We start from the raw sequence: 25,208 nt of genomic DNA, 5'->3' as shown, positions 1-25,208 counted from the left end.
AAGAAAAAGCAAGACAGACATGTATGCTTAGTATAGACCAACAGCTTAGTTTCGCCTCAACAACAAATAACACAATTACAGCGTCAAGACGTCACATGCTTCCAAAAACTAGCGAACAGTGAGTAAGGCGTAGCTAGGGGATAAAATAGGGTGGCAAACACTGAAAATAGGGCAAATGGGACGAATATTTGGCTTCGCCCCACAATGGGACAAACTATTTGACAAATCAAATGGGGACGAAAATTTGGCTTTGCCCGTCCACAGTAAAATGCTGGATATGCCCCTGGTTATTAGCTGTTATTCAAACTTACCCCAGATCCCATCATTACGGGACGAGACTCGGTGAATTTGTACCCAAGACGCAGATAAAGTCTAGGTGTTCTAGGAGATGTCCTTAAGTGCAGTCTGGTATAGCCAAGTTTCGAGCAGTAGTTCTCCAACATTTTCAAATCCCCAACGGCTAATCCAAAATATCTTTTAGATAGGTGTGTAATGTACATGATCCCCCGGCTTGATCCATTGTCTCGAAAATTAGTAGGGCAATATTCATATTGTTCCTTGAAATTCACTGCGTAGTGCCAGAAGTGGGTAAGCGCAATAGCTGCCCGGTCTGTGAACATATTGGCAATTTACACTCAGTATATTGTGATCATATACAATAGGCAGATAGGCCTACATTGCAGTTGCTCACTTCTGGCACTGAGCAGTCGAAATACCGAATCATAACTGCGTTAGCACATTAAATATAAATTATTCACAAAAAGTGACCAAGCCATTATAAATACGCCTGTAGCCTCTACACTATTAATTGTATTCATAATATTTTAACATAGAAATAATGATTTTAATAACCCATTCTTTCAATGGTCATTCAATATTGATAACACAGTAGTGTTTTTAAAGAAATATACCCGAATTTGAAAGTTGCATTTTACAGCGATCAATGGTTACTACGCAAGCATATTGGCATGTAAAACCAAACCTGCCATTATCTTTATGCTGAAAATTATACCATAACCCTGCAAATACCAAATACGACAAATAATTTAAAAGTTAGAGGAGTATTTATAACGGCTGAGTAACTTATTGTGAGGTCTTAAGCTGTATGCAGACTTTTTATTAGACGTACAAAATTGTATGTAACATATCTACGTTATTTAATCTATTTCCATTCTATTTCCAGTAATGTTTAAGTTCTAACGAATGTTTGATGACGTAAAATCGATAATATATTTCTACCAGATATTATACATAACATGTTATCGATTTTACGTCATCAAACATTCGTTGGAACTTAAACATTACTGGAAATAGAATGGCAATAGATTAAATAACGTAGATATGTTACATACAATATTGTACGTCTAATACTCGGAGTCTGCATACTGCTTAAAGAAAGAAACTGTATTACGTAACTACTGAAATTACTTTCTGCAAATGACAGTGGCCTGCCGCGTCAATTGACCACGATGGAACATCGATATCACCAACAGGTGGAGGCACTTCAATAGAACCTTGTCCGTTGGTACCAACCGGCCACGAAGGCATGTCAAAGTTCCCTGAGGAAGGCAGGTGAACTGTGGTTCCATCTGCTCCGTCACCGTCAGATCCAGTTCCAGATGGAATTATCTTACACGAAGGGTGAGATTTCTCCCGGCTTAAGTGCTGGCATCCGTCGTAGGGGATGTGGAATTCTTCTAAGCCTGGATAGGCAACACTCAACGGCACGGGAATTGTATCGCCAAGGATCTGCAATACAAAATATTTTGTTTCTGGTTATCATGGTTATAATGCCAATGCTATTACCCTACCATGACAAAGAGGTTTAATTAACAAATTGTGAGATAAATGATTAAAACCGTGTTCAGTCTGCTTAAAATTGTTCATGGTAACTTATCCTAATTTGGGTATTTATTAAAGCCATATTATAACATTTCCTGAGAAGAACGCCCTCAAAAAAGTTTTTAAATTCTGTTTTTACACGATTGTATTGTACTTTAGTCAATAAAGAAACAAAAATCAAGACTTGAGGTGCTGTAGTTTTGTCAAAATCCGAGATTTGGAATAAAACGACGGAACCGGCGTTTTATTATTACGATGGAAATATTAGTCGAACACGTAAGCACAGTACGTACACGGCGTGGGGGGGGATACATATACACACAAACCCCGAGGGATCGTACCGTATTACAACCGCGGGAGTAACATGCATGGGCGCTAGTAGTAAATAACAATTTTCTATGCTTTACCTCACCTCGGCTCAAAATTAAAAGGGGACATATCTGACAGTAAAAGCTAATGGAAAAAATAAATACTAATCTATTTTTACAGAAATGTTATAATATGGCTTTAATGTTTGCGGGTTACAAGCTGTATCAAAATGATTGGTACCCATTAGTTTCCATTGATAATGTATGAATCTGACACATACAAATTCAACACATGATCCACATAATTTATAGATAAATTGTGTAACAAGTCATACACTATATATTCTGGACATTTCAAAAGTATTATTTCAAAAAGATGCAGGTTGTTCAATTAACATCAAAATGATAGGTACCAATCATCCTGAAGATAAAAGTGCTTTATATTTTAACCCTAGAACTAGTGGGCCATATTTTGAAACACGGCCTACGAATTATAAAGTAAAACGTCATATACCGTAATATATTTGGTACCAATGTATAGCTATCATGGGTCTCCTCTATCCAGTAATAAGTACAAACATTTCCCACATAACTAATATGTAAAAGTCAGTAGCTTTTGGAATAATTTAAAATTGAAATTCATTGATTTTAATGTAGAAACCAATAGTGGGCATCACCCCCGGTCGTCTCTGATGGTAAGGTGCTGGGGTAAAAATTTTATCACTAAGATGAACGCAAAGGATGGCTCTACGATTAGCTTAGGACGTTTGGGCGCAAACGCGTGCATTTTTAGGACAGATGAGATTGGTTCAACCACCATTCGTAGTGCCAGGATTACTATATATCCATTGACCTTCCCGAGGGGCTAACTCTATTTCTCAAAGAAAGAAAATTAGTAATGCGCTTTGCCGGGGCGCTTTGGTCACGGGTAGTATTAGTATTATCTTCCCAGTTCCAATGACACCTCATTAATTTATTGTAATAGATAATCATTTGATAAATCAACATGATCAAAATAATGCTGCTAGCATTTGATTCTGAGGGCATGGAATTTTTTTGTTTCACTAGTGGGAGAAGTTTTTTTTTCAAAAAACTCCAATGCCCCACCAGGAAATCAAAGCGTGTGCTAGAATTCTTCAGTGTGTGTGGCTCGTACCTGGCAATCAATTCGAAAAGAATACGATTTCAAAAAAGACGATATTATAATTCATTCTATAATACATTCATTTGTAGTAACCTTGCATTTTATACAGGTCAAGTACTACGTATCTTCAATTGAGGGGCTCATTATTGACTCCACACCCGGGACTCCACACTTTTATAGTAGTTCTATAAAGAGAGCAAGTACTTAAAGCCATATTATACATTTTTGTAAAAAAAAAATTAGTATTTATTTTCCATAAAATGCTAGCTTTTACTGTCAGATATGTCCCCTTTTAATTTTGAGCCGAACAAGTGAGGTAAAGCATAGAAAATTGGAATTTACTACTAGCGCCCATGCATGTAACTCCCGCGGTTGTAATACGGTACGATCCTCGGTGTGTATGTGTATCCCGTACGCCGTGTACGTACTGTGCATACGTGTTCGACTAATATTTCCATCGTAATAATAAAACGCCGGTTCCATCGTTTTATTCAAAATCTCGGATTTTGACAAAACTACAGCACCAAGTCTTGATTTTTGCAGAGTATCTTTATTGACTAAAGTACATTACAATCGTGTAAAAACCAGAATTTAATTTTTTTTTTGAGGGCGTTCTTCTCAGCAAATGTTATAATATGGCTTTAATTATGTTCACTATTTTGAAAAATGGACGAAGTGTAATGCTCTTTACGCAATATTTTCCCAAACCTGTAAGATGGTAATGGAATTCGCTACTCCATCAATAGCGCTTTCCCTCCCCCTTTGACACTATCATTACGATGTGATGAGGGTTGAAAAGACTTTGCACTGTGTTCATGATATTATTATGGTGTTGCAATGTGTTGGAAGGAAAAATTAAAAAAAAAATCATTTTAGCTCTCCCTTTCTGTCAATACTTGGCTGCATAATTGGTTAAAGTCGCATTGTGACAAGAAAGGTAGCTCTCTCTAAATGAATGTTATTCCTCAAGAAATGTTAATTTTTGTGTACAGTATGCAGATGATGTAATAAATACAACCAAATTGGCTTTGGGTTCAATCTTCATCTCACAATATCCGCCCACATCGTGAGTGCAATACGTAATTTCAACTCGTAGTATACACTCACTGCATCTTAAAGATCCATCAATACCAGTCACACACTCGTACCTACTCGTGACACGTCATTTTTGCCACTTGGTTCGTGAGACTGAGAAGAATATGTATCGCTCTATTTATAAATACTCTATTTAAAACATTCGTCGAGTTTTAATTAATTATCAAATCCTTTATGCAGGACATCGGATTGTCAGGGGTAGTAGAGATAGAAAGTAAGCCTAGCCATCTGTACCGTTTTAGCATTAAAAACGTGAGGTGTGATTAACCATTAACCAAGGCAAACTTAACTACATTATTTTAGCATTGTAATAACCAATTTTTGTGTGGATGTTTGATTGAATATTTATTGTACTTCTTGGAAGTTGAAAGTTGTACATGAATATTTTTAAAGTGACAGTGGTAATTAATAAGAAGTGATATCGTTTTTCTTGATCCTAAGAAAAAATCTTATTCCGTTGAAATCAAACTACTCCGAAAAAAGAAAAAGCAAGACAGACATGTATGCTTAGTATAGACCAACAGCTTAGTTTCGCCTCAACAACAAATAACACAATTACAGCGTCAAGACGTCACATGCTTCCAAAAACTAGCGAACAGTGAGTAAGGCGTAGCTAGGGGATAAAATAGGGTGGCAAACACTGAAAATAGGGCAAATGGGACGAATATTTGGCTTCGCCCCCACAATGGGACAAACTATTTGACAAATCAAATGGGGACGAAAATTTGGCTTTGCCCGTCCACAGTAAAATGCTGGATATGCCCCTGGTTATTAGCTGTTATTCAAACTTACCCCAGATCCCATCATTACGGGACGAGACTCGGTGAATTTGTACCCAAGACGCAGATAAAGTCTAGGTGTTCTAGGAGATGTCCTTAAGTGCAGTCTGGTATAGCCAAGTTTCGAGCAGTAGTTCTCCAACATCTCCATCATCTTACGACCAAAACCTTTCCCACGAAACGATTTCCATGTGACCACTGCACATATAAATACGGACAGATTAAAAAAACCCATAATCATGATGAAATAATGTATCAAGTACATTTGTGAAGATGTTATGATTGTTAGTATACATGTATACGTATACTCCAGAGAGAGAGAGAGAGAGAAAATATGAAAGAGTTTTAACAGATTCCAAATGGGTTTGGAGGCACTTGGCATTGTTTGCGAAAGGGTATTGCCAAAATAGGGAACAGAATATTAACATTGATCTTTTCCTGACGGCACGGTTGCCTACATGTTACTCCCGTAAATAATAGACCTACTCCAAACAATAGGCATAACAAAAGAATTGTACCCAAACTGGTCAAATATGCACATTTTATTCGCTATGTTTAAGCTTGTATATACTACCAAAACAATAGTCCATGAGTATTGAGTACCTTAAAGGTAGTGACCGCTGTATGAGGCACACTCTTTACTAATGTACATGCATCAGTGGCTTAAGTTACGAAGAGTACGCCGTCGGTTAACACTGTGGCGGTTCAGACGGTCCCTGTGTGCTCGATCTTTCGTTAGAGGTGTCTCATTTGACTCATTATCACTCTCATAGCTTCTCATGAAGTCAGCGACACGTTGAAAAAGCATATCTACGTATTTGCATCAGTCATGCCTATTTCACCCCCATTTGAACCCATCTCAATCTCACGCAGTGTTGCCGATGCTTTATAAGTTTTGAAAGCACGAAGGCGTGGGGAATCAAGAATCGACCTCCCAAAATTCGCGCCAAATGTCCTTGGGTTTGAAAAAAAATATAACGTTTAGCCAACGGAGGAACACTTCAATGTTGATAAACCATCATATACCACAATTTGGCGCCTTATCCGCGGTGTTGGCAATATTGTACCTTATTGTATAGCTTTCGTTCTCGGATCGATCAAGATCTCAGTTGTAAATATGTATCCTGTCCGTTCTAATTAATGTGAATGGGCAGAAAGACTAACGGAGATTGAATACATATGAAATAATAGAATAAAACATAATCCATAACAAACCTCTGCATTTATGTTTAAACTGCATAATAGGCAGAAGGTAGGTCTTAACCAGCAAACACAAAAACGTTTTTAAAACGTTTTAAATAAGTTATATTTTGGGTTTTGGTTTAGGTAAAAACGTTTTAATAACATTAAAATGTCGGGTTATATAAAGGTTGTGAAATCGTTTTAAAACGTTTTGTATGAAAACACACTTCAAAAATATTTTAAAAATGTTTTCGAAATGTCATTGTAAACTATTTTAGCAAACATTTTTGGCCAAATATTTTGTCAACGCTTAAATAACATTATGTTAAAATATTTGGACCAGGCAAACACAGAAATGTTCTTTAAATGTTTTTTACAAAACGTTTTAATAACATTTAAATGTCGGGTTATATAAAGATCATGAAAACATTTTAAAAACGTTATTGTAAATATTTTGCGCTAACATTTTTGCAAAATATTTTTTCAACCCCCAAAATAACATTATGTTTAGAATGATTTGCACCAAGTTTTCAAAAATGTTTTCGGAATGTTATTAAAACGTTTTTATACCATTTATATAACCCGACATTTAAATGTTTTCTGTAAAACATTTGTATTTGCTGTGCAGTAAATTACCAACAAATGTTTTTTAATGTTATGAAAACGTTTTATACCCTTAATGTACCCTTTATATAACCCGACATTTAAACGTTTTCTGACAACCTTTTATAACCTTTTGCGAATGATGTCGAAAACGTTTTGTGTTTGCTGGGCTTACCTCTTTCAATATACAACATTTCTTCACTTTCTTGAACTGGTACTATTCTAAGGTGTGATATAATCTGATCTCTGTCGCCATCTTGGTTTGAGAGTAGCACCAGTGAGCAAGGCCCATTGGGACAACACAGCTCACATTCCTCCAACCTTTAAGAAAGCACAATCGAAGAAACAACATCAAATCTACTGCTAAAAAGTTACAGATTGAAAATCGAACATGACCATTTTCCAATTGTGACCTTTGCTTTACATACACTGAGAAGAGCTAAATCCGGCATAATGTTTGTTACACCTCAGTGAAAAAAAAATGAAAAGATGAACAATTAATGGTAACATCAACGCACATGAATAAAGATGAATAGTTAATGTTCATGGGATATGAATATAAATGGCAAACAAAATTAAACTAAATTGTAAAAGGGACGTTTCGTGAAACGTGACTCGATTGTCTGTTCGTATAGCACCTTAGGTTGAATAAAATTATCACTTTTGTCTTTCTTTTGTAGCTACTTTTTGGAAACAAAATAAAAACTTTACGCCCATTTATAACAAACGAGTCAAACGCAATGCGTAACGAAACGTTCTTTTTAACAGTGGTTTAATGGCAAAACAATTACGTGACACCTCATATAAAAAAGTTGGCGCGGTTACGATTTGAAACAATTTTTACTCTATTTTGCAGAAAATGAAAAAAAAAAGTTGAATATATCGCTACAAACTGACCAAACTGTATTAGTGTGACAATAAACACTGCATAATTTAAGGCTTGTGTTGTCAATAATGTAACGTGCCCGGCAGAGCAGACAGAAAGAGTAAACGGCATATTTAAAGGTCATTGGGTTTTTTTCAAGACGGACTATATGCAATGGTGATCTCCCTGTGGAAAGTCACCTTGTTACGCATAAAGATCAGATAGTTCAGATTCAGATATCGCTCTAATACATGTATAATTCATTTCTAATTTTGAATAAAACATCGTTGTTTTGTTTCTTTTTATATACCTAGTGACAGAGTTACGTCACTGACGTTGATATGAAGTGCCACATATTGCTAATGATAGTGCTGGTTGCTTCCTCTGGTGACATTCGAATAAAATAGCACCCTTTTCAGTTGGGATCACTACACTTGAGGGATTAGAGACTACACTGTTATGGTTTATGGTAATATTGTTTTGGTTACATATCATTGTATCGGGTGCATAATAACCTCAAATGCACCTTTGTTATTACATATTTTGTTCATTTTGACAGACGTTACAAATCAACACTAGAGTAGCAATGTATTGTGAAACTTAAACAAAATAAATGGAGATGTGTAATACGGTAGGTCAATAGACATTTTGGAGTAACCTTAACCAGCAAACCAGCATAACCAGGCTAAATTTTTGTGATAATAATTATCAAATGCAGAAAATTACAAATTATATTTAAGATACTTTGTACCTAGAAAGATTTCGTTTCAATTCTATTAACGTGCCATTCTTGGCGATTCAGGAATCGATACAATGATTGTAAATAAAGCGATATCGGCATCAAAAGTCTTGATGCATTGTGGGACGGTTTTGGTAACTTTAGTACATCTGAACTCTGACCTATCGGGAAACTTGCTTTTTGGGAATACAAAATGTTGTTTGAACTATTTCACTTTAATTTAAAAACAAAAAAATCCAAAAATATTATAATTTCATAAATTAATCATTTAACAAATCTTAAATGATAATTTCGAAAAGTTGAATTAAACACATGAAGACAAAAAAATAATTAAAGCCATTTTCCCTGAAGGTCAGGGGTTTAACTGTACTAAAAATGTCCCATGTATTGTGACCGTGAAACTCTGATGTCGCTTATTGTTACATGTGAGTTTCTTATCCCTGTAGTTTTCCCAGATTTAAAGAGCTAAAATAGCTTACCTTATCAAATGGTGAAAACTGAGAAATTAGTTTTCTAGTATAAAATGACATGTATGGTAATATGGATCGGAAGCAACCGTCACCTTTCTCGCCCTATTGATCATTTCAATGAATAAATTGACATGATTAACAACAAAATGGTATTGGACAAAAAATAGTACATGATCTGTGGACATTATGATGTATTTATTCAAGTGTTTGCCTTCAAGAGTTACCTTAATTCGTCAGCGACAGTAGTAACTTACGTACCTTTAAACACCCATACTCATTGGTGACTTTTAACGACCGAAACTTAACAGCATTTTAGCTTCAACATCGCCCCTAATCCCATTACCAAAATACTGTCCATCACCAAGCAACATCTCATGGGAACAGAATTGAGTGACGCCATTACTCTTAGTGTCCAAGAAAAGAACATGGTACCTTGGGGAAATTAGCAAATTGAGAAACCTGTCGAGTTAAGAACCACATAAGAAAAAGAAATAGTAATTTAGTTTTGCTATTAAGAATTCCATTCCACTTGGCAAGTTGATAGCAGCTTACGCGAGTGCAATCCTTCGAGATTAAGATACCAGAATCAGAATGCTACTAAATTTTATGAACAAAAATATATTTGTTCTTATTATTCAGCTATTTACACATACAAAGGCGGCAAGAGGAACCGCTGGTAGTACAGTACTAAACAGAAACAAACAATACAGCGGGAATTTTAAATATGTACTCATATAGATGAGTTGACTTCTGACGTCAATGACTGGCAGTATGCGCACGCATCATCACAATTTCCATTGTGTTTTGCCTGGCAGTATGCCCGTGCATCATATTTATCAGGGCTCGTGTTTTTAAAACTCCCGCCACATCACAATAAAAGCTATTGAACAGTGTAGTGGTTGCACGGGGTTCACTCATGCATATCGATATACCAGTCCCTTGCCTTTGTTGATAGGGGAAGGGTAAATAAGCTAATTTGATTATAACATTACCTTTTATAATATGAAACAAGAGTTGCCAAATTGTGAAAAGGAAATAAAACAATTCGTTACTTTTCATTAATTATATGATTATGATCAATTTCTATATTATTCTATTAATATTACTATAATTATTATTAATATAATAATATTGTTAATATTAGTACACTGTTATTAAAATTCTTGATTAATATTTTTAAAATTAAATATTAATATTATTATCGTTGTTACTATTCTTTTTATTACTATTCTTAATGTCAATTTAATAATATTATTAATATTAGTACAACTAATATCAAAATTCTTGATTAATGTTATTCAAATCACATTGCATTGTAACATATATCAATTAATCTTCTTATAATACATACAACTCAACAGTTCAATTTATACTAATACGCTTGCATTTAAATAAATTAAATTCCAATATTCTCATCAAGAATGGTTATGTAAATAATGATAACCAACAAATTCATACAAAATGATCAAATTGATATACCGAAATACCATCAATTTTTATACGATTGTACTCTAAAATAATAATCGATATAATTAAGATTAGCCGGCAAGTGAAATAACAGAGTTGAATATTGCCATCTGGTATACACATTAATTGTGTTTGCTTATAAGGGCTACATGTCATAAACTATTTTGACTACATTATATCCTCAGACTTATACAGCATGCACAGATTAACATAAACTACTATGTTTACTCCTCTACTGCATTAACTATAGTAGAAAGATACAGCAATCATTTTCAACCTCCTTTCCTACTAAATTATCTCTCCAAACTATTTTTCATATACGATTGTACTCTAAATAATTGATATATGATTAGTATAGTCAGCAAGTGAAATACCACCTGCTTTAATGTTGTCATCTGGCCAAACATGTAAGTACCCACAAATTATGTTTAATAATGTACGCTTAATCCCAACCTGTAGCCACACATGCGCATCAAGAGCTACATATCATACTACTTTGACTGCACTATATCTCCACACTTTTACAGCATGCATAGATTAACATAATATATCATGTTTACTCCTCTAGGACATTAAGCATCATAGTAATTCTACAGTAGATGATAGAGCAATTCTTTTCAACCCCCGTTCCTACTCGGTTATCTCTCCAAACATCTTCGACGTAAAAGCAAGCGAACAATTTACAAAATATTTTTTCAAAGTATCTATCCTTATGTGTTCAGTAATCTACGTTTATGGTCATTATTTTTTCCTTGCGGAAAATTGACAGTTCCCGCTGAAAACATTGCTGAGCACATGTCTGTTTCCCTGTACCTTACATAATACAATTAACTTACTAACAATTATCAATATAATTTAATAGATAAAATTCTAACTTGGATTTTTTGATACGCTTGGGATGAATTAATGATTTAGGATATACTAATATATACTATAAATTCGTCCCTATCATAATATATACAAAACATGGATTTTAGAAATTTTGTTGATCAAGTTGTTAGCTTTCCCAGACAATATTCTTAATTGCTAATCAGGAAAAATAGATTAATAAGGAAACAAAGTAAAAAGGGAAAAATGGCGGGAAAATGATAGAAAAAACAAAACAAATACTTACCGATCATAATTTCCTCTCGGCCATTCTTCTTGCAGAAGAGACACACAAGACGGCACAAGATCTAACCGTGCGTGTAATGGTACAAGCTGCAGAGCCATTGTGACCGTACTATATATATTAACAGATATCTCTGATCTAAACGACTTACAACATTTCACTCGCGGGAAAATTTACGAGCACTAATTTGTCATCCGCGCCGTATGGATGTCTGAGACGATATTCCCAGTTAATGAAAATAGTGAAGGCACGGTGGCTGCGGGCTTTACGAATTACGCTATAGTATGAATGCAAGGTGGGGAGCGGTAAAAACCTGGATTGAAAACTGGATGGGACTGGATTGGTAATTTTATGCAAGATTCGACACTTACAACGCCATCATCTGAATCTAAATTCCGTAGCTCTCTGCGCAAGAGTCTCAATCACATTTACTTTCGCACTGAAATGGTTAAGGAAGTGCCTTTTGAGATTGACTCTATGTCAGTGTACGGGTTACCCGTCTTGTGATACAGGTTTTCTTATCGCTTTCAGAATAATATTTTGAATGTGCTAATAATTCATTAACAATAATTGTTTATGCGATTTACGTTGTGTGTATGTGTGAATTAAATTGAAACTGAAGTTGATATTAAGTTTTTCCTCGACGTATGTGTATGGTTGCAACACTGTCACAACAACATTTTACTTCCCTTCTAGTACCCGGGTTTAGTACATCAAATAAGTAACATATCATGTGATTGTGATCTTTCGCATTAAAATTGTTCGCATTATGATTCATGTCAAAGTTCATTCAACTTTACCATAACATCATTATCGCGTTAGCATGGTAAATAATTATAAAACAAAAACAACTAAATAGTATGAAAATAATTACCGACTGAAGTACTTCAATTGTGTAAACATTATTATTACAATCCAATTGTTAGTACTTTAAATAAATCTATAATGTTAACATTTATCATTACTTCAATTAGTTTAAAATTACTATATATTTTAAATGACGTCTTTAATGTTTGAACCCGATTCAATTATTCATAACGCGCTTTAATGCAAACTGTTTTTGTTTATAAAGGATCAGTATGTATTATCACGGGTTGGCTAGCTTCAAAACAACATGTGCTATTATTGCGAGAGCGCTGATTTTAAATTTTAATCCTTTGCTTGGTAAAAATACTTCATTTTACTTGAAGACCAGACTGATTTATAAATCTACGTGTCAAGACAACACGGAGTGTCTGCCTTTTTAACTCATTTACATATACTACGTGTTTACTTTGGAGGCCAAAGGCAGATGTTTTGAAATGATGTCAGCACATGAAGGGTTGCTGAAGTAGCCGTTAGGGTAACGGATTATATATGCGCGTTATAGATGTAAGATGCGGTTCATCTTGTACAAATACCATTAGTGTAGTGGCGTTGTGTGACAACTTTTGTTATTATTATTATTATTATTATTATTATTATTATTATTATTATTATTATTATTATTATTATTATTATTATTATTATTATTATAAGTGTTATTATTATTATTATTTTAATATTATTATTATTATTTTTATTATTACTGTATTATTATGTAGCTTACATGCTGCCATGATCATATTTAACTAGCATTATGAATATTTTCGTTTATTGCTTGTTCATTTATGCATGTTACTAATTATAATAATGATATTATTGTTACATTTATTATTATTAGATTTGATTAGTTACAAGTGATCCATGTTATGCAACAGAAAATAGAACAATAGATTTAATAAGGTTGCAACACATTACTTTTTTCAGCTATTGTACTGTTTTATATTGTAATAACAATTATACCTTTAGTGTAAGTTATTACCGTAAACGTTCGCCTAATGGCGCTATGGAGTTCATGGAAATGAGAGAGCGCCATCCCTGTAAAAGCCGACTATTATCATTGATCATTAAGGGTACGCGTAGTTAAAGGGTGAAACCTATCGACACATACAATTATGAACAAGATCGAACAAACTTGTTCATGATAATGCGGTAATCATTCACCTGATACGTTGTGGCCCAGTGAGCAGAGCATTAGACTATAGTGCGAGGATAAAGAGAACTTGTGGAGAAGATTGATGGTTCGAATCTCATGCAGTAATTTCTGACAGATTATGATGTCTGTCAATGTTTTTTTTCTGATTTGAGGACATTTTATTCTCTATTTTCTTGATTTTATCTTTAACATTGTTTATATAATTTTATTATTTTATCTTGTATGTGTCTTTTTTTTTTTTTTTTTTTTTTTATCGTTTCATTTTAGAGTAACTCAATCCATTCAATCAAATGTTGTAATGAACCTATTTGATTGTATAGGCATTTGTTATGTGTGTGAGACGAACTGTCGCGTGCGGCAAGTCTTTCAATTCGCGCGAGTGTCCTTGCCTATGCATCAGTGGTCATAAAGAGGTATATCATTTTATTCGAAAGGGGGGGGGGGCCAAATATACGGGGGTCATAAAGTCTTGGAAAGAATAATAGGAGGGGGTCATAAAATGTTTTATGACCAAAATGTAGGGAGTCACACGATGACCACAGAAAATGTGTTATTTTATTCAAAAAGACTGATTTCAATACAATTTCGGGGTTTGGGATCATAAAATTTTTGTTGCCGAAATAGGGGGTGCGCAATTTTATTGACGCAGACTTTTTGTAAATTTGGGACCCCACTTCCTAACAAAAAAAATGATAGCCCTCTAAGAGGATTCAAAAGATAACCTCTGCCCCAATAATCCCTAGCTATATTTGTTTGAAAATGTTCCACGGAGGATGTATCATAATAGGCTCAGTCTTCAAATGATATAAATAAAATTTGAATGAGTGAACGAACAAAATCATACAACGACCAACTGAATAGAGGCTGTGCATATGATGTATCATCCCGTAAATATGGCGGACTACTCAAATGTATTCAACAAAAGCATGATTGCATCTACCGCGACAGTTCGTCTCACACACATAACAAAATGCACTACGATCAAATAAGTTGATGACAACATTTGATTGAATGGACTGCACTGCGCCATGATTACGGGGAAGAAACAGGTTCAAATCCTTTGTTTGGAGCCAGTCGATAAACGCAAGGCCTCTATAGCTATTATTGAATACTGGCTAGGATTCCACAACACAATGAGAACATGTTATAAGGCGCTTTGGAAGGCACACAATACCCCAATGGCTTTCCATATTATGTGCACTCAACAACTATTCAGTATCGAAGCCCGGTATCGAAGTTACGTAATGTTACTATGTCAACGGGATCACGCGCTTAAGTAATGAACCACGATCGAAACAATAAGTACACAAAAAAGGCATACCAAACAGTGCTTGGTTCCGATACCATCACGGAGATACGTAACTACTTCGTGGTCTGATAGTTATTTGATCAATGGTCTGATCTACTTGGGTTCGATCCTTTTAAGAAAATTAAATAGCTGATCATTTATAATGCATAAATGAATAAAATAATGTAGTTATACAATTTGAAACATTGAGGCCGTTCTATTTTTCAAAGGTCATTTAACTGTTAAATGTAGTGGAATATATCACGCATTGATAGGTAGCAGGTGGAGCAAATTTTGTCAGCGGTTTTTGTTGCCGTTTGTTCGCAGTGCCTATTTATCTAAACAAAATAAGAAAATTAAAATTAAATTAAAAAAAAGTCACAATATTCGTTCGTAAAATTGGGGACAAAATCCAAAAACATTTCTTGACCCTTCTTCACATAAAAGTGGGGGCAGAAATCAAGATTCGAACATGTACCATTCACCATTCAAGGCGCACCCTCTACCGACTGAGCTAACGGGTCAGACAATAGAAGGGTGTAATTTTGAACTGAAGAATATTAAAAAAATATGAAGAAATTACAATGTTATAAAAAGATTTACCAAAATGAGTTAGGTATAAGGTATGAATCGATTTACAAATTAAGTCCAATGGCACTTTGAGAAAGAATACCTGAAGAAACCCCAAAACATTTGCTGCTCTAGTAACTAACCTAGTGACCTAAAGTATTGGGTCATGTCACGATATTTTTTCTGAGGCATTATGTCCAGGTTGCTCAATTTAACATACACGTATCCTTAATGCTGTTGAGATTTTACAAGGATGGCGCTCTCACATTTCTAAGAATCCAAAAGCGCCATTAGGCGAACGTTTACGGTATATCTCATATCGCTGAGGTCCGGAAATCAATACAAACAACACTACTCATACGCATATGTATTATCCATTAAAGAGTCTGCCAAAAACATTTCAGCATGTTAGATATCCGGTGTTATAATAACAGAATTAAGTTGAATAATATTGCTTTTGAATTATTATTCAATAATGTACTTCACTACCTCTCTTGAAGAGTGGTAGAGAATATAATTTATGAGTTTCTGTTTATTTGCACTTCTTAACAGATTGTTGTTCTCATTTATTGTATGTTTTCAAATATTAGCGGAAACTCAATCTTGAATATATAATTATTTTCCTTCTGTTTTTATTTTACAATATTAACAAAGCCGATTTCGAAATGTTCCACCAAGGTTGACTTACGGAATACATAAAACGCATTACAATTTTCAGTAATTGCTGTTTTATGTTGTAATAACAATTATACCTTTAGTATGGCTATATGGTTACAGTCATAGTAACCATAGTTACCGTCCATGAACGCACAGCCTTGTTGAACAATTTCGAATTATCATGATTATGTTTTCCAGCAGCTATCTTAAGAACTCTGCATGTGTCAGTTCTTACGATCAGATCACTGTACTTTTGTAAAGAAAGCATCTAACTGGTAACCCGGGTGTCTGGGATTTTAAAACCATAGAAAAAGTGAAATAGTCTCTCCACGCTGGGAGACATTGTAAATATGATACAAAATTGACAATGATTTTGTTGTTATCTTAAATAATGGTAAATATGCATTATTTTTCAAATGGAAAATAACTGTAAATTTTAATTGTAGTATGAAGAATTTCGTGTAAACAGGTCTAATAGCCACAAGGCTCCTCCGTTCATTATTCATTGACTTAAGGGATCTAAAATGAGCGTTTATTGCGTTTCGACAGTATTTTTTGTGGGACAAGAGAGCACCTCAGACCTATCGAATTGCATTCTGAATACGAAGCACGTCTTTCTGATATCAAATAATTTTCATTTTTTGAAAATCACAATATAATACAAATTTTATGACAAATTATAAAAATTTGATATTTTTCAAATTTTTGATATATAACAGTCCTCGAAGTGAATTATATAAATCTAATGATATATTCTTAAAGTGTATGTAGCAGGGAGGAAAAGCCGACGGTCAATTGAAAATTTTGACCTTTCTTGTTGCAGATATGGATTTTTTTCCCCAAAAGACCTTTTTTTTTTTTTGGTGTTTTGGAAAAAAAATCCATATCTTCAATACGAAAGGTCAAAATTTTCAATTGATCGTCGGCATTTCATCCCACCTACATACACTTTAAGTATAAATCATCAGATTTATAAAGTTCACTTCAAGTACTGTTAAATATCAAAAATATCAATTTTTAATGATTTGCCATAAAATGTGTATTAAATTGCGAATTTCAAAAATCAAAATTATTTGATATCAGAATGACATTCTTCGTATTCAGAATGCAATTCGATATGTCTGATGTGCTCTAATGTCCCAAAATAAATACCGTCCAAACGTTCATACCCCAGCCCTTAATGACTTTGTGGTATATTAATGCATACTGGTCTGGAATAAAGGTACGGTGTCTGCTGAGACTGCATGTCGAGCAGCACTCAAGCCATGCTCTTTCAAGACACTTTTGATCCAATTTCCAATAACAAGTGACCAGGAAAAGTCGTTCCGGTTAATATTTTGTAGTGTCGTAGTCATTTACAAACCATTTATACCCGTATTTATACAACTAGAGTTATCGTTCAGAGAGGAATTATACATTTTGCATTTCAAATATATGGATATGTCACGCTATATATAGTATAGTTAGGCAGCAACAACTCATTATCTTCTTTTTCCAGATATGCTTATATCGCATCCACACTACACATAAACTCACATTCACCCGACACATCCTCAGAGAGAGGGAGAGAGAGACCGAGGGAGAGGGGAAGAGAGGGAGGAGAGCGCGAATGAAAGAGGGGGAGAGACAGAGGAGAGAATGAGTATACGAAAACCTGATCGCTAGAAGACCGTAAGTCCACTTGGCCCCTCAACATGTATACACTAAAGTTGCGTATATATAGTAGTTTCGTATAGTTTGGTAATGTTTTATACATGTTGAGGGGCCAAAACAAATCTTTCACAACCTTTCATGATGTTTTCGCCCTGGAACATGCATTAAACATTATAAAACCCTAAGAAACTATAACTAACTTTAGTGTATGCATTATGAGGGGCCAAGTGGACTTACGGTCTTCTTGCGCTCAGGTCTTCATCACGAACTACGAAGTAAATAAGTATGTATTTTTTCAAATCAACCAAAGTTACAAACAAAGTAACAGAAATGATGAATGGATAAGCAGTCTGGATGTGAAAATTTACAATCTTTGCAATTTGTAGTTCATGTTTAGCCTGCCAGTGCTAACGGAAATGCACCCGCACACATACCGTATATACATAACCCCTCCCCCCTTCACACACACCACCACCTCACACACACACCCTGCAAGAACTTACATACCCCAACGCACCTATCATACACACATACACACAAACCCCACACACCCCCACACCCCCAACACCACACACCCCTGCACTTGAAACCCATATCTAGCAAGTCCAAATGTTAAATACATATTCAGTGAATTAAATTATTCATTCATTGAAGTGTTTTGCCGGATCATTTTGCATCAACTTAAGCGGATTTTGATCTCACTAATCATGCTAACCTCTTGTAAAGGAGTCACTTGAATAGACTTGCAGTTCACGAATTGCACATGGAGTAGTCATATAAGTCTGTTTTCAGAAATAACAACAATATGTATAGACGAATCCAACGAGCCAAGTCATGGTCAGGATTTGGTCGGACATCTTTGGGTAGCCGCTAGCACCAACCTGGTGTTTTGAGCGTCCAAATGTGCAAATAAAAGCCGCCTAACACCTAGAGAAGATGCAAGGACGAGGAGGGTTAATAGAATAATAGCTAATAATATGTGACGTGTCATGTCAAAAGGAGACACTTTTGGGCAGGTTGTCATTTCTGAGGTTTTTACATATCTTAAATACGGAGATATTTTGCTCCACGACGCCGTTTTCCCCAATGAAATCGGACATTCCTAAGCGAAGATATTGAGTTCGTAAGTTATGGTATTATAAAATTGAAAATTGAGATATCGGCCTTTAAAAATATTATTGACAATGTTGAGGGTGGGAATTACCTTGAAAAATGTCTCAAAAAATACAAGACGCCAGTTATATTCCGGTCTGAAACTATCACAAAATATTTTCAACATTAATAACATCACAAACTCGCAACAAACCCAAATTGTGAAAAAAATCACCCCGGTCAGATTTTTGGCTATTTCTCCATTTACGATCCTGCCCAAAAGTGTCTCCTTTTGACATGACACGTCACATATATATAATGGAGATAATTCCGTCGCATCTATTCATACATAGTCCTTTTGTTCGCAAGTACATCAATGCATAGATACCGCGTGTAGTTAATCCGATTATTATGTCACTTCAACAGCGAATAGACGATGTAGAAGCTTGTAAACTTTAATCATTCTTTTGTCTAGCTGTGTTTTCGCGGAAGGTGTAAAACGGGTGATGGAATGCAGTTTAAAATGTCCGCCAAGGCCGAATCATTTCACATTTTGGGTGCATTGTAGCCGACGGCTACCCAACTAAAGGCTGCTAATCAGGTGTAGGAATGCGTGGATTTGGATTCCTCTATACCAAGGGGTGTCACGAGTAGTTTAAACTAAACCATGGGTATACCAATGCTTATATTAAATATCCTCGACCCGATTTCGCAGACAAAATTATTCTAAATATGAAAATATCATTATCTGAAACTTCATAATAATATTGCAACGTTTGCACAGTATTTTTGTTAAATTATATTTGAGGAATAAATGTATCAAAAATGGATATTTGTTATATTTTTGATATTTAACAGTCTTCGAAGTAAACGTTTTACTAAATATTTTTCCCCAAATGTCCTAACATTTGTAGGTCTTTTGGGGGGAAAATACGAAAAGTCATAATTTTCCAATTTTTTAAGTACATATCTTTAGATTGATAAAATTTACTTCGAGGACTATTAAGGGATCTAAAATGAGCGTTTATAGCGTATCGACAGTATTTTTTGTGGGACATGAGAGCACCTCGGACCTATCGAATTGCATTCTGAATACGAAGCATGTCTTTCTGATATCAAATAATTTTCATTTTTGAAAATCACAATATAATACAAATTTTATGACAAATTATAAAATTTGATATTTTTCAAATTGTTGATATATAACAGTCCTCGAAGTAAATTATATCAATCTAATGATATATTCTTAAAGTGTATGTAGCAGGGAGGAAAAGCCGACGGTCAATTGAAAATTTTGACCTTTCATATTGAAGATATGGATTTTTTTCCCAAGAAGACCTAATTTGTTTTGGTGTTTTGGGAAAAAATCCATATCTTCAATACAAAAGGTCAAAATTTTCAATTGATCGTCGGCTTTTCATCCCACCTACATACACTTTAAGTATAAATCATCAGATTTATAAAGTTTACTTCAAGTACTGTTAAATATCAAAAATATCAATTTTTAATGATTTGCCATAAAATGTGTATTAAATTGCGAATTTCAAAAATCAAAATTATTTGATATCAGAATGACATTCTTCGTATTCAGAATGCAATTCGATATGTCTGATGTGCTCTGATGTCCCAAAATAAATACTGTCCAAACGTTCATACCCCAGCCCTTAAAAATATCTATTTATTAAAAAAAACACCACTATTTGATATCAGAAGGACATTCCTCGTATTCAGATGGCAATTTGATGTGTCTGATGTGCTCTCATGTCCCACAAAAATACTGTTTATCTGGTGTTTTAAAATTCCAGACTCTCGAGTTACCAGTCCGATGCTTTACAAAATACGGTGATCTGATCGGGAAATGACACAAGCAGAGACTAGTGTTCTTCATTTATAGCTGTTGGGAAATATAATTTAAAATTGGGCAGAATAGGTATGTGTTAATAAATGGTACTCAAAGTAGTATTCGAATTTGAGTGTCTGTTAACATTTGAAAAAATATAATAATTGAGAACAACAAACATTTCTTAAAAGAGCAAATAAGCAGGAGCTTATATTCTCTACCACACTTTAAAAGTTATTAATTATTTTAAACTGTTGTGATTTGGTAGTTCGCAGCATCTTACGAATGGTAGTGAGCTTTGGCAAAAACTGCATAGCTCAATTCATAGCGAGTGTGTAGAAGAATTAAAATATCACAGATATAGGCCTACTTTTATAGGTGCTGCGGTTCTTGAGTTACGTTGTAAATAGGGTTGAAACAACAACACTTTTGTAAAACGTACATAACTCATTAACAACAATAAATTAAGCAAGTTTGCAAAGTATACGATTTGTAGAATGAACTTTTGCAAAACATCAAGGTGTTAATTTTCAATAATATATTGATCTAGATAATGAAAATCGATTTTTAGGTTGCTTCGACCAACAATACCTCGTCTACCTTTAAGAGCGTGCATCATTTCATAATATAAAAGCAATTATATTAATCAACTTAATCGTATTATAGATGATACCGGATATCTTACATACTGAAAATGCTTTTGACAAGCTCTTTAGTGAATATATTTGTCTATTTGCCAGTAGTCTATTTACATTGATTCCAGGAACTTGGCGACTAGGAGGCATTTAATAATTTACACTATATTTTCTTAAAATACATTTCCGAGAAAAACGCGTTTGAAGGATATGCTACTAATCACATAGTCAGTACTCCTCCAATATTATCTCTCAGTGGACCGATTACATTTGAGATTGAAGTTAAAGGATTAAACTATTAAACTGTAACTTAAATAGTTAAATAGCGGATTTTTGTAGCGTAAGTCACACGCACGCCACTATGTGAATCGGAAGATTTGGAGGTTTCAGCAGGTTTTTGAAGCGTAAGTCGCACGTACGCCACTATGTGAAACGGAATATTTGGAGTTTTCGGCTGGTTTCTGAAGCGTACGCCACATTATTGACGGATGATGTGCCTAAATGTCATCAAATCCGATTTTCGCCGTTTCACATAATGGCGTATGATGATCGTACGTCAGTTTGTGAAACGGAAAATATTGATTCTTACGGGATTGTTAACATAAGTCAATTAATTAATTAACGTTATTTATTAATTAAGTATAGTTGAGCTTTCTAACTTGGTATACTTGAAGAACTTGATATATAAAACCGTTGGGCCAAATTTCATAAAATTGACCAAAATCACCGTACGCCACTATGTGTTGCGACCGACGAATTATAATACCTATATCATGTCTCTATGCTCGTCCATTAATTATTTGTTGACTTAATGACTTCGTGTGCTAGGGCTAATTATGATTATGTGTTGGTATAATTGCATATTGGTCTTAGATATGACTGCGTAGACTGCATCTCGAACAGCACTTTTAAGTGCTTAATTAAAATTAAGCCATGCAATTTTAACACTTATGATCCAGTTTGTGGTTGTGTGGGTGTGGGTGTGTGATTGTGGATGAGGGGTGGGGAGTGCGGATGTAGGGTTGTGTGAATAAAACTGAAATGAAAATTGACATTAAAACATTCTTCGATGTGGTAAACATTTGTAAACTATGTATGGTTGCAACACTTTCATAACAACATCATAGTTTTTTTTTTTTTTTTTTAATTACGAGTTGTCAGGCATAAGCCTTTATTATACATATTACGAAAACCACATATTATACATATTTAAATCATTAAATCACACATTTTTCAGAACACACAGATTATTGCATTACACTATATAAAATATACAAGTATAAGAAATTAAGAACATCATAGTTACATTTTAGTACGATAAGTAACAGATCATGTGATTTTGATGTTTCTTATTATATAATATATTGCTCACATTATTAATTCGTATCAAGGTTGATTCAACTTTACCATAACATTATCATTATTGCGGTAACATGGTAAATAGTTGTAAAAATACATTAACATGCAACTAATTATTATGAAAACAGTTACCGACTAAAGTACTTCAATTGTGTAAACATGCAGAAACATTATTGATCGTTTTATGTCCTAAGTATTATTAAATCTTTGTCCTAAGCCTTATTAAATCTTTTGTTCTGCTTTTGTACTACATTAGTACATTATCATGATTATAGAGTTACATGTATGTTTTCGGTTTCGGTTACTGTACGGGAGATCGAGCTCAGTAGCGTAACCAGGATTTCAGTGTGAGGGGGCAAAGGCAAATTTTCTTCCCCAATTGTCAGTTTTTTGTCCAATATTTAGTCATTTTAAGGACACTTTACTCTTTGCCGTCCCCATTGTCTCCTTGAAATATTTCTGTGGGAGCAGAGTAGGACCTTTTTGTTAGCGATAAGAGAAGGTGTCCCTTTATATTATTATGTAGTTAATCAGGTAATGATATTTTCATATTGAAAATAACGAAACCGGGTCGAGGATACGTAATTTATATGCATTGGTATACCCCGGGGGTATACCCATGATGTAGTTTTAACTAAACCGTGTCACCCCTTGGTATCCATATTATTGTTATTTCTGAAAACAGAATTATATGACCACTACATATACAACTTCAAGTGTACTCAAGTGTCTCCTTTGCAAGAGGTTAGCATGATTAGTGAGCTTAAAATCCACCTAAGTTGATGCAAAGTGATCCGGCAAAACACTTCAATGCATGAATAATTTAATTCCCTGAATGTATGGTCGAATCCAACCAAAAGTGTCCACGGGCCAAAAATAAAAGTCCGAAATAAAAATGTCTCCACAATTTTTTCCTTTTGCCCATTGATTGATGACATATTGGCCTTATAGGAACCAAAAGTGCCATTACTAATCTTGAAAAATAAATCCAGGACGTGTGATAGTAAATGTGATATCAAAACCCAATGTTACCTACGAATACCACTAGGATGCTTTCACTATCGCAATACTAATCAACCTAAAACAAATGGAATATTCCCATTAACGCTTTTTTCGTGTAATGTAGACCACAGGGTGTCAGGAAAATGCTAGCTCAACCAGAAAATATTTGTTTTTATTTTTATAACGCGATCAATATGATCTTAGTCAATTTATGCTAGTTTATTTTTGAAAATGAAGTTTAGGTCAGTTTCTGTATTTTATTTATCAAATGAGTATGAATCAATTTACACATTGTATAAGAACGAGTATGATATATGTTTTCAAGAATATTAGGAATTATACGCATACACCTAGCGCTGTATACAATGAAAAGGTGAAGAAACCCGGGTATTCGTAGGTAACATGAGCGATTTAACAATATCTATATTGAGTTTATAGGTTTAAATTTTGCTATTATGGTAATGAATTAATAAAATGGTAGTTTTTAGATCTCTTTCAGATAGTACGTCCAAATGAATAAATGCTATTACCTTAGATCAAAAAATTTTTGATGCTTTTAGCAAGATTTTGACCACTTCATTTTAATATACAAGTAGTTAATCACCAATTTTACATAATAAATAATTGTTGAATGAATCCGTATATGGGTAATAATAGTGTCCTGGGGTACCGCTTAAAGTTTTTGACAATTAATTTCCATTGGTAGGGACACTTCATTACACATGTCATGTATTATGCTGTATTCGTAAGTAACATTTCAGTATTTGTAGGTAAGAATTAGACTTTTGTTGGATATCGCAATCAAAACTTCATTTTATAAAGCACTTTGAATGTATTATTTTCTTTATGTGCGTTTATTGATACTTAAGACCCTATCATGTATTAATAATGTCGGGTCACAGCGGTTGAAAGAGGATTGAAGTAAGAAACAAAGGCACTAAAGTGACTTTAATTTGCTTAATTGCACACAAATCGCTTAAAACCGCTATTGCAGACTTGTGAAGTCCATCTTGGAGTCAGTTACGTCTTGTGGCCTTTCGTTTGAGGGCAACTACAATTAGCTTTATACCAGGGTCCATCAATGTGTTGTCTAGATCATGAGACAATGAGAACAGTCATTTTTTCCATGGTATTCGTAGGTAACCTTAGCGAAAACGTCAAAAGTTACATTCGAATAAATCAATTTGGACTCAAATTACTCAGAAACCAGAAGGTCGGTAAACATTTAAAATGAAGCACACATGACAGTTGACAAATCCAAGTATTTATCCCCTTCTAATCTTCTTTGAATCTGATTTTTCTTTCAAATGAGCAGACCGTCGTCTATTTCAGTACATATTTTTCACCAATTAAGCCGTATTCAGTTTTGCATGGTGGGCATGTATGTGAATTCGCAACTTTCATTGACATATGATTTGATAGCAAACATACAGGCCTTCGTTATGTACCAATATGGGCATTGGCATGAATGGCGGTGTTTCACAATACTG

The 25,208-nt window shown here is 34.4% G+C and overlaps 1 protein-coding gene and 1 long non-coding RNA gene across 2 annotated transcripts in view; both read right to left on the bottom strand.

Moving 5' to 3' along the window:
* The window catches only part of LOC140141472 (uncharacterized), a 262,118-nt gene that overhangs the window by 23,331 nt on the left and 213,579 nt on the right, over positions 1 to 25,208 (bottom strand). The window lies entirely within an intron of this gene.
* Positions 1,200 to 12,005, bottom strand: LOC140141252 (N-alpha-acetyltransferase 80-like). Its single transcript, XM_072163088.1, has 4 exons — positions 11,609 to 12,005; positions 7,129 to 7,274; positions 5,182 to 5,366; positions 1,200 to 1,749 (listed from the first exon to the last, which is right to left on the bottom strand). Exons 1-4 carry the CDS (start codon positions 11,704 to 11,706, stop codon positions 1,408 to 1,410), a joined length of 771 nt encoding a protein of 256 aa, XP_072019189.1. The 5' UTR covers positions 11,707 to 12,005; the 3' UTR covers positions 1,200 to 1,407.

Source organism: Amphiura filiformis, chromosome 1 (assembly GCF_039555335.1).
Source record: "Amphiura filiformis chromosome 1, Afil_fr2py, whole genome shotgun sequence".
In the NCBI taxonomy this organism is placed as follows: Eukaryota; Metazoa; Echinodermata; class Ophiuroidea; order Amphilepidida; family Amphiuridae; genus Amphiura; species Amphiura filiformis.
The sequence above is the reverse complement of the archived record's forward strand: the minus strand, read 5'-3'. Positions and strand labels throughout refer to the sequence as shown.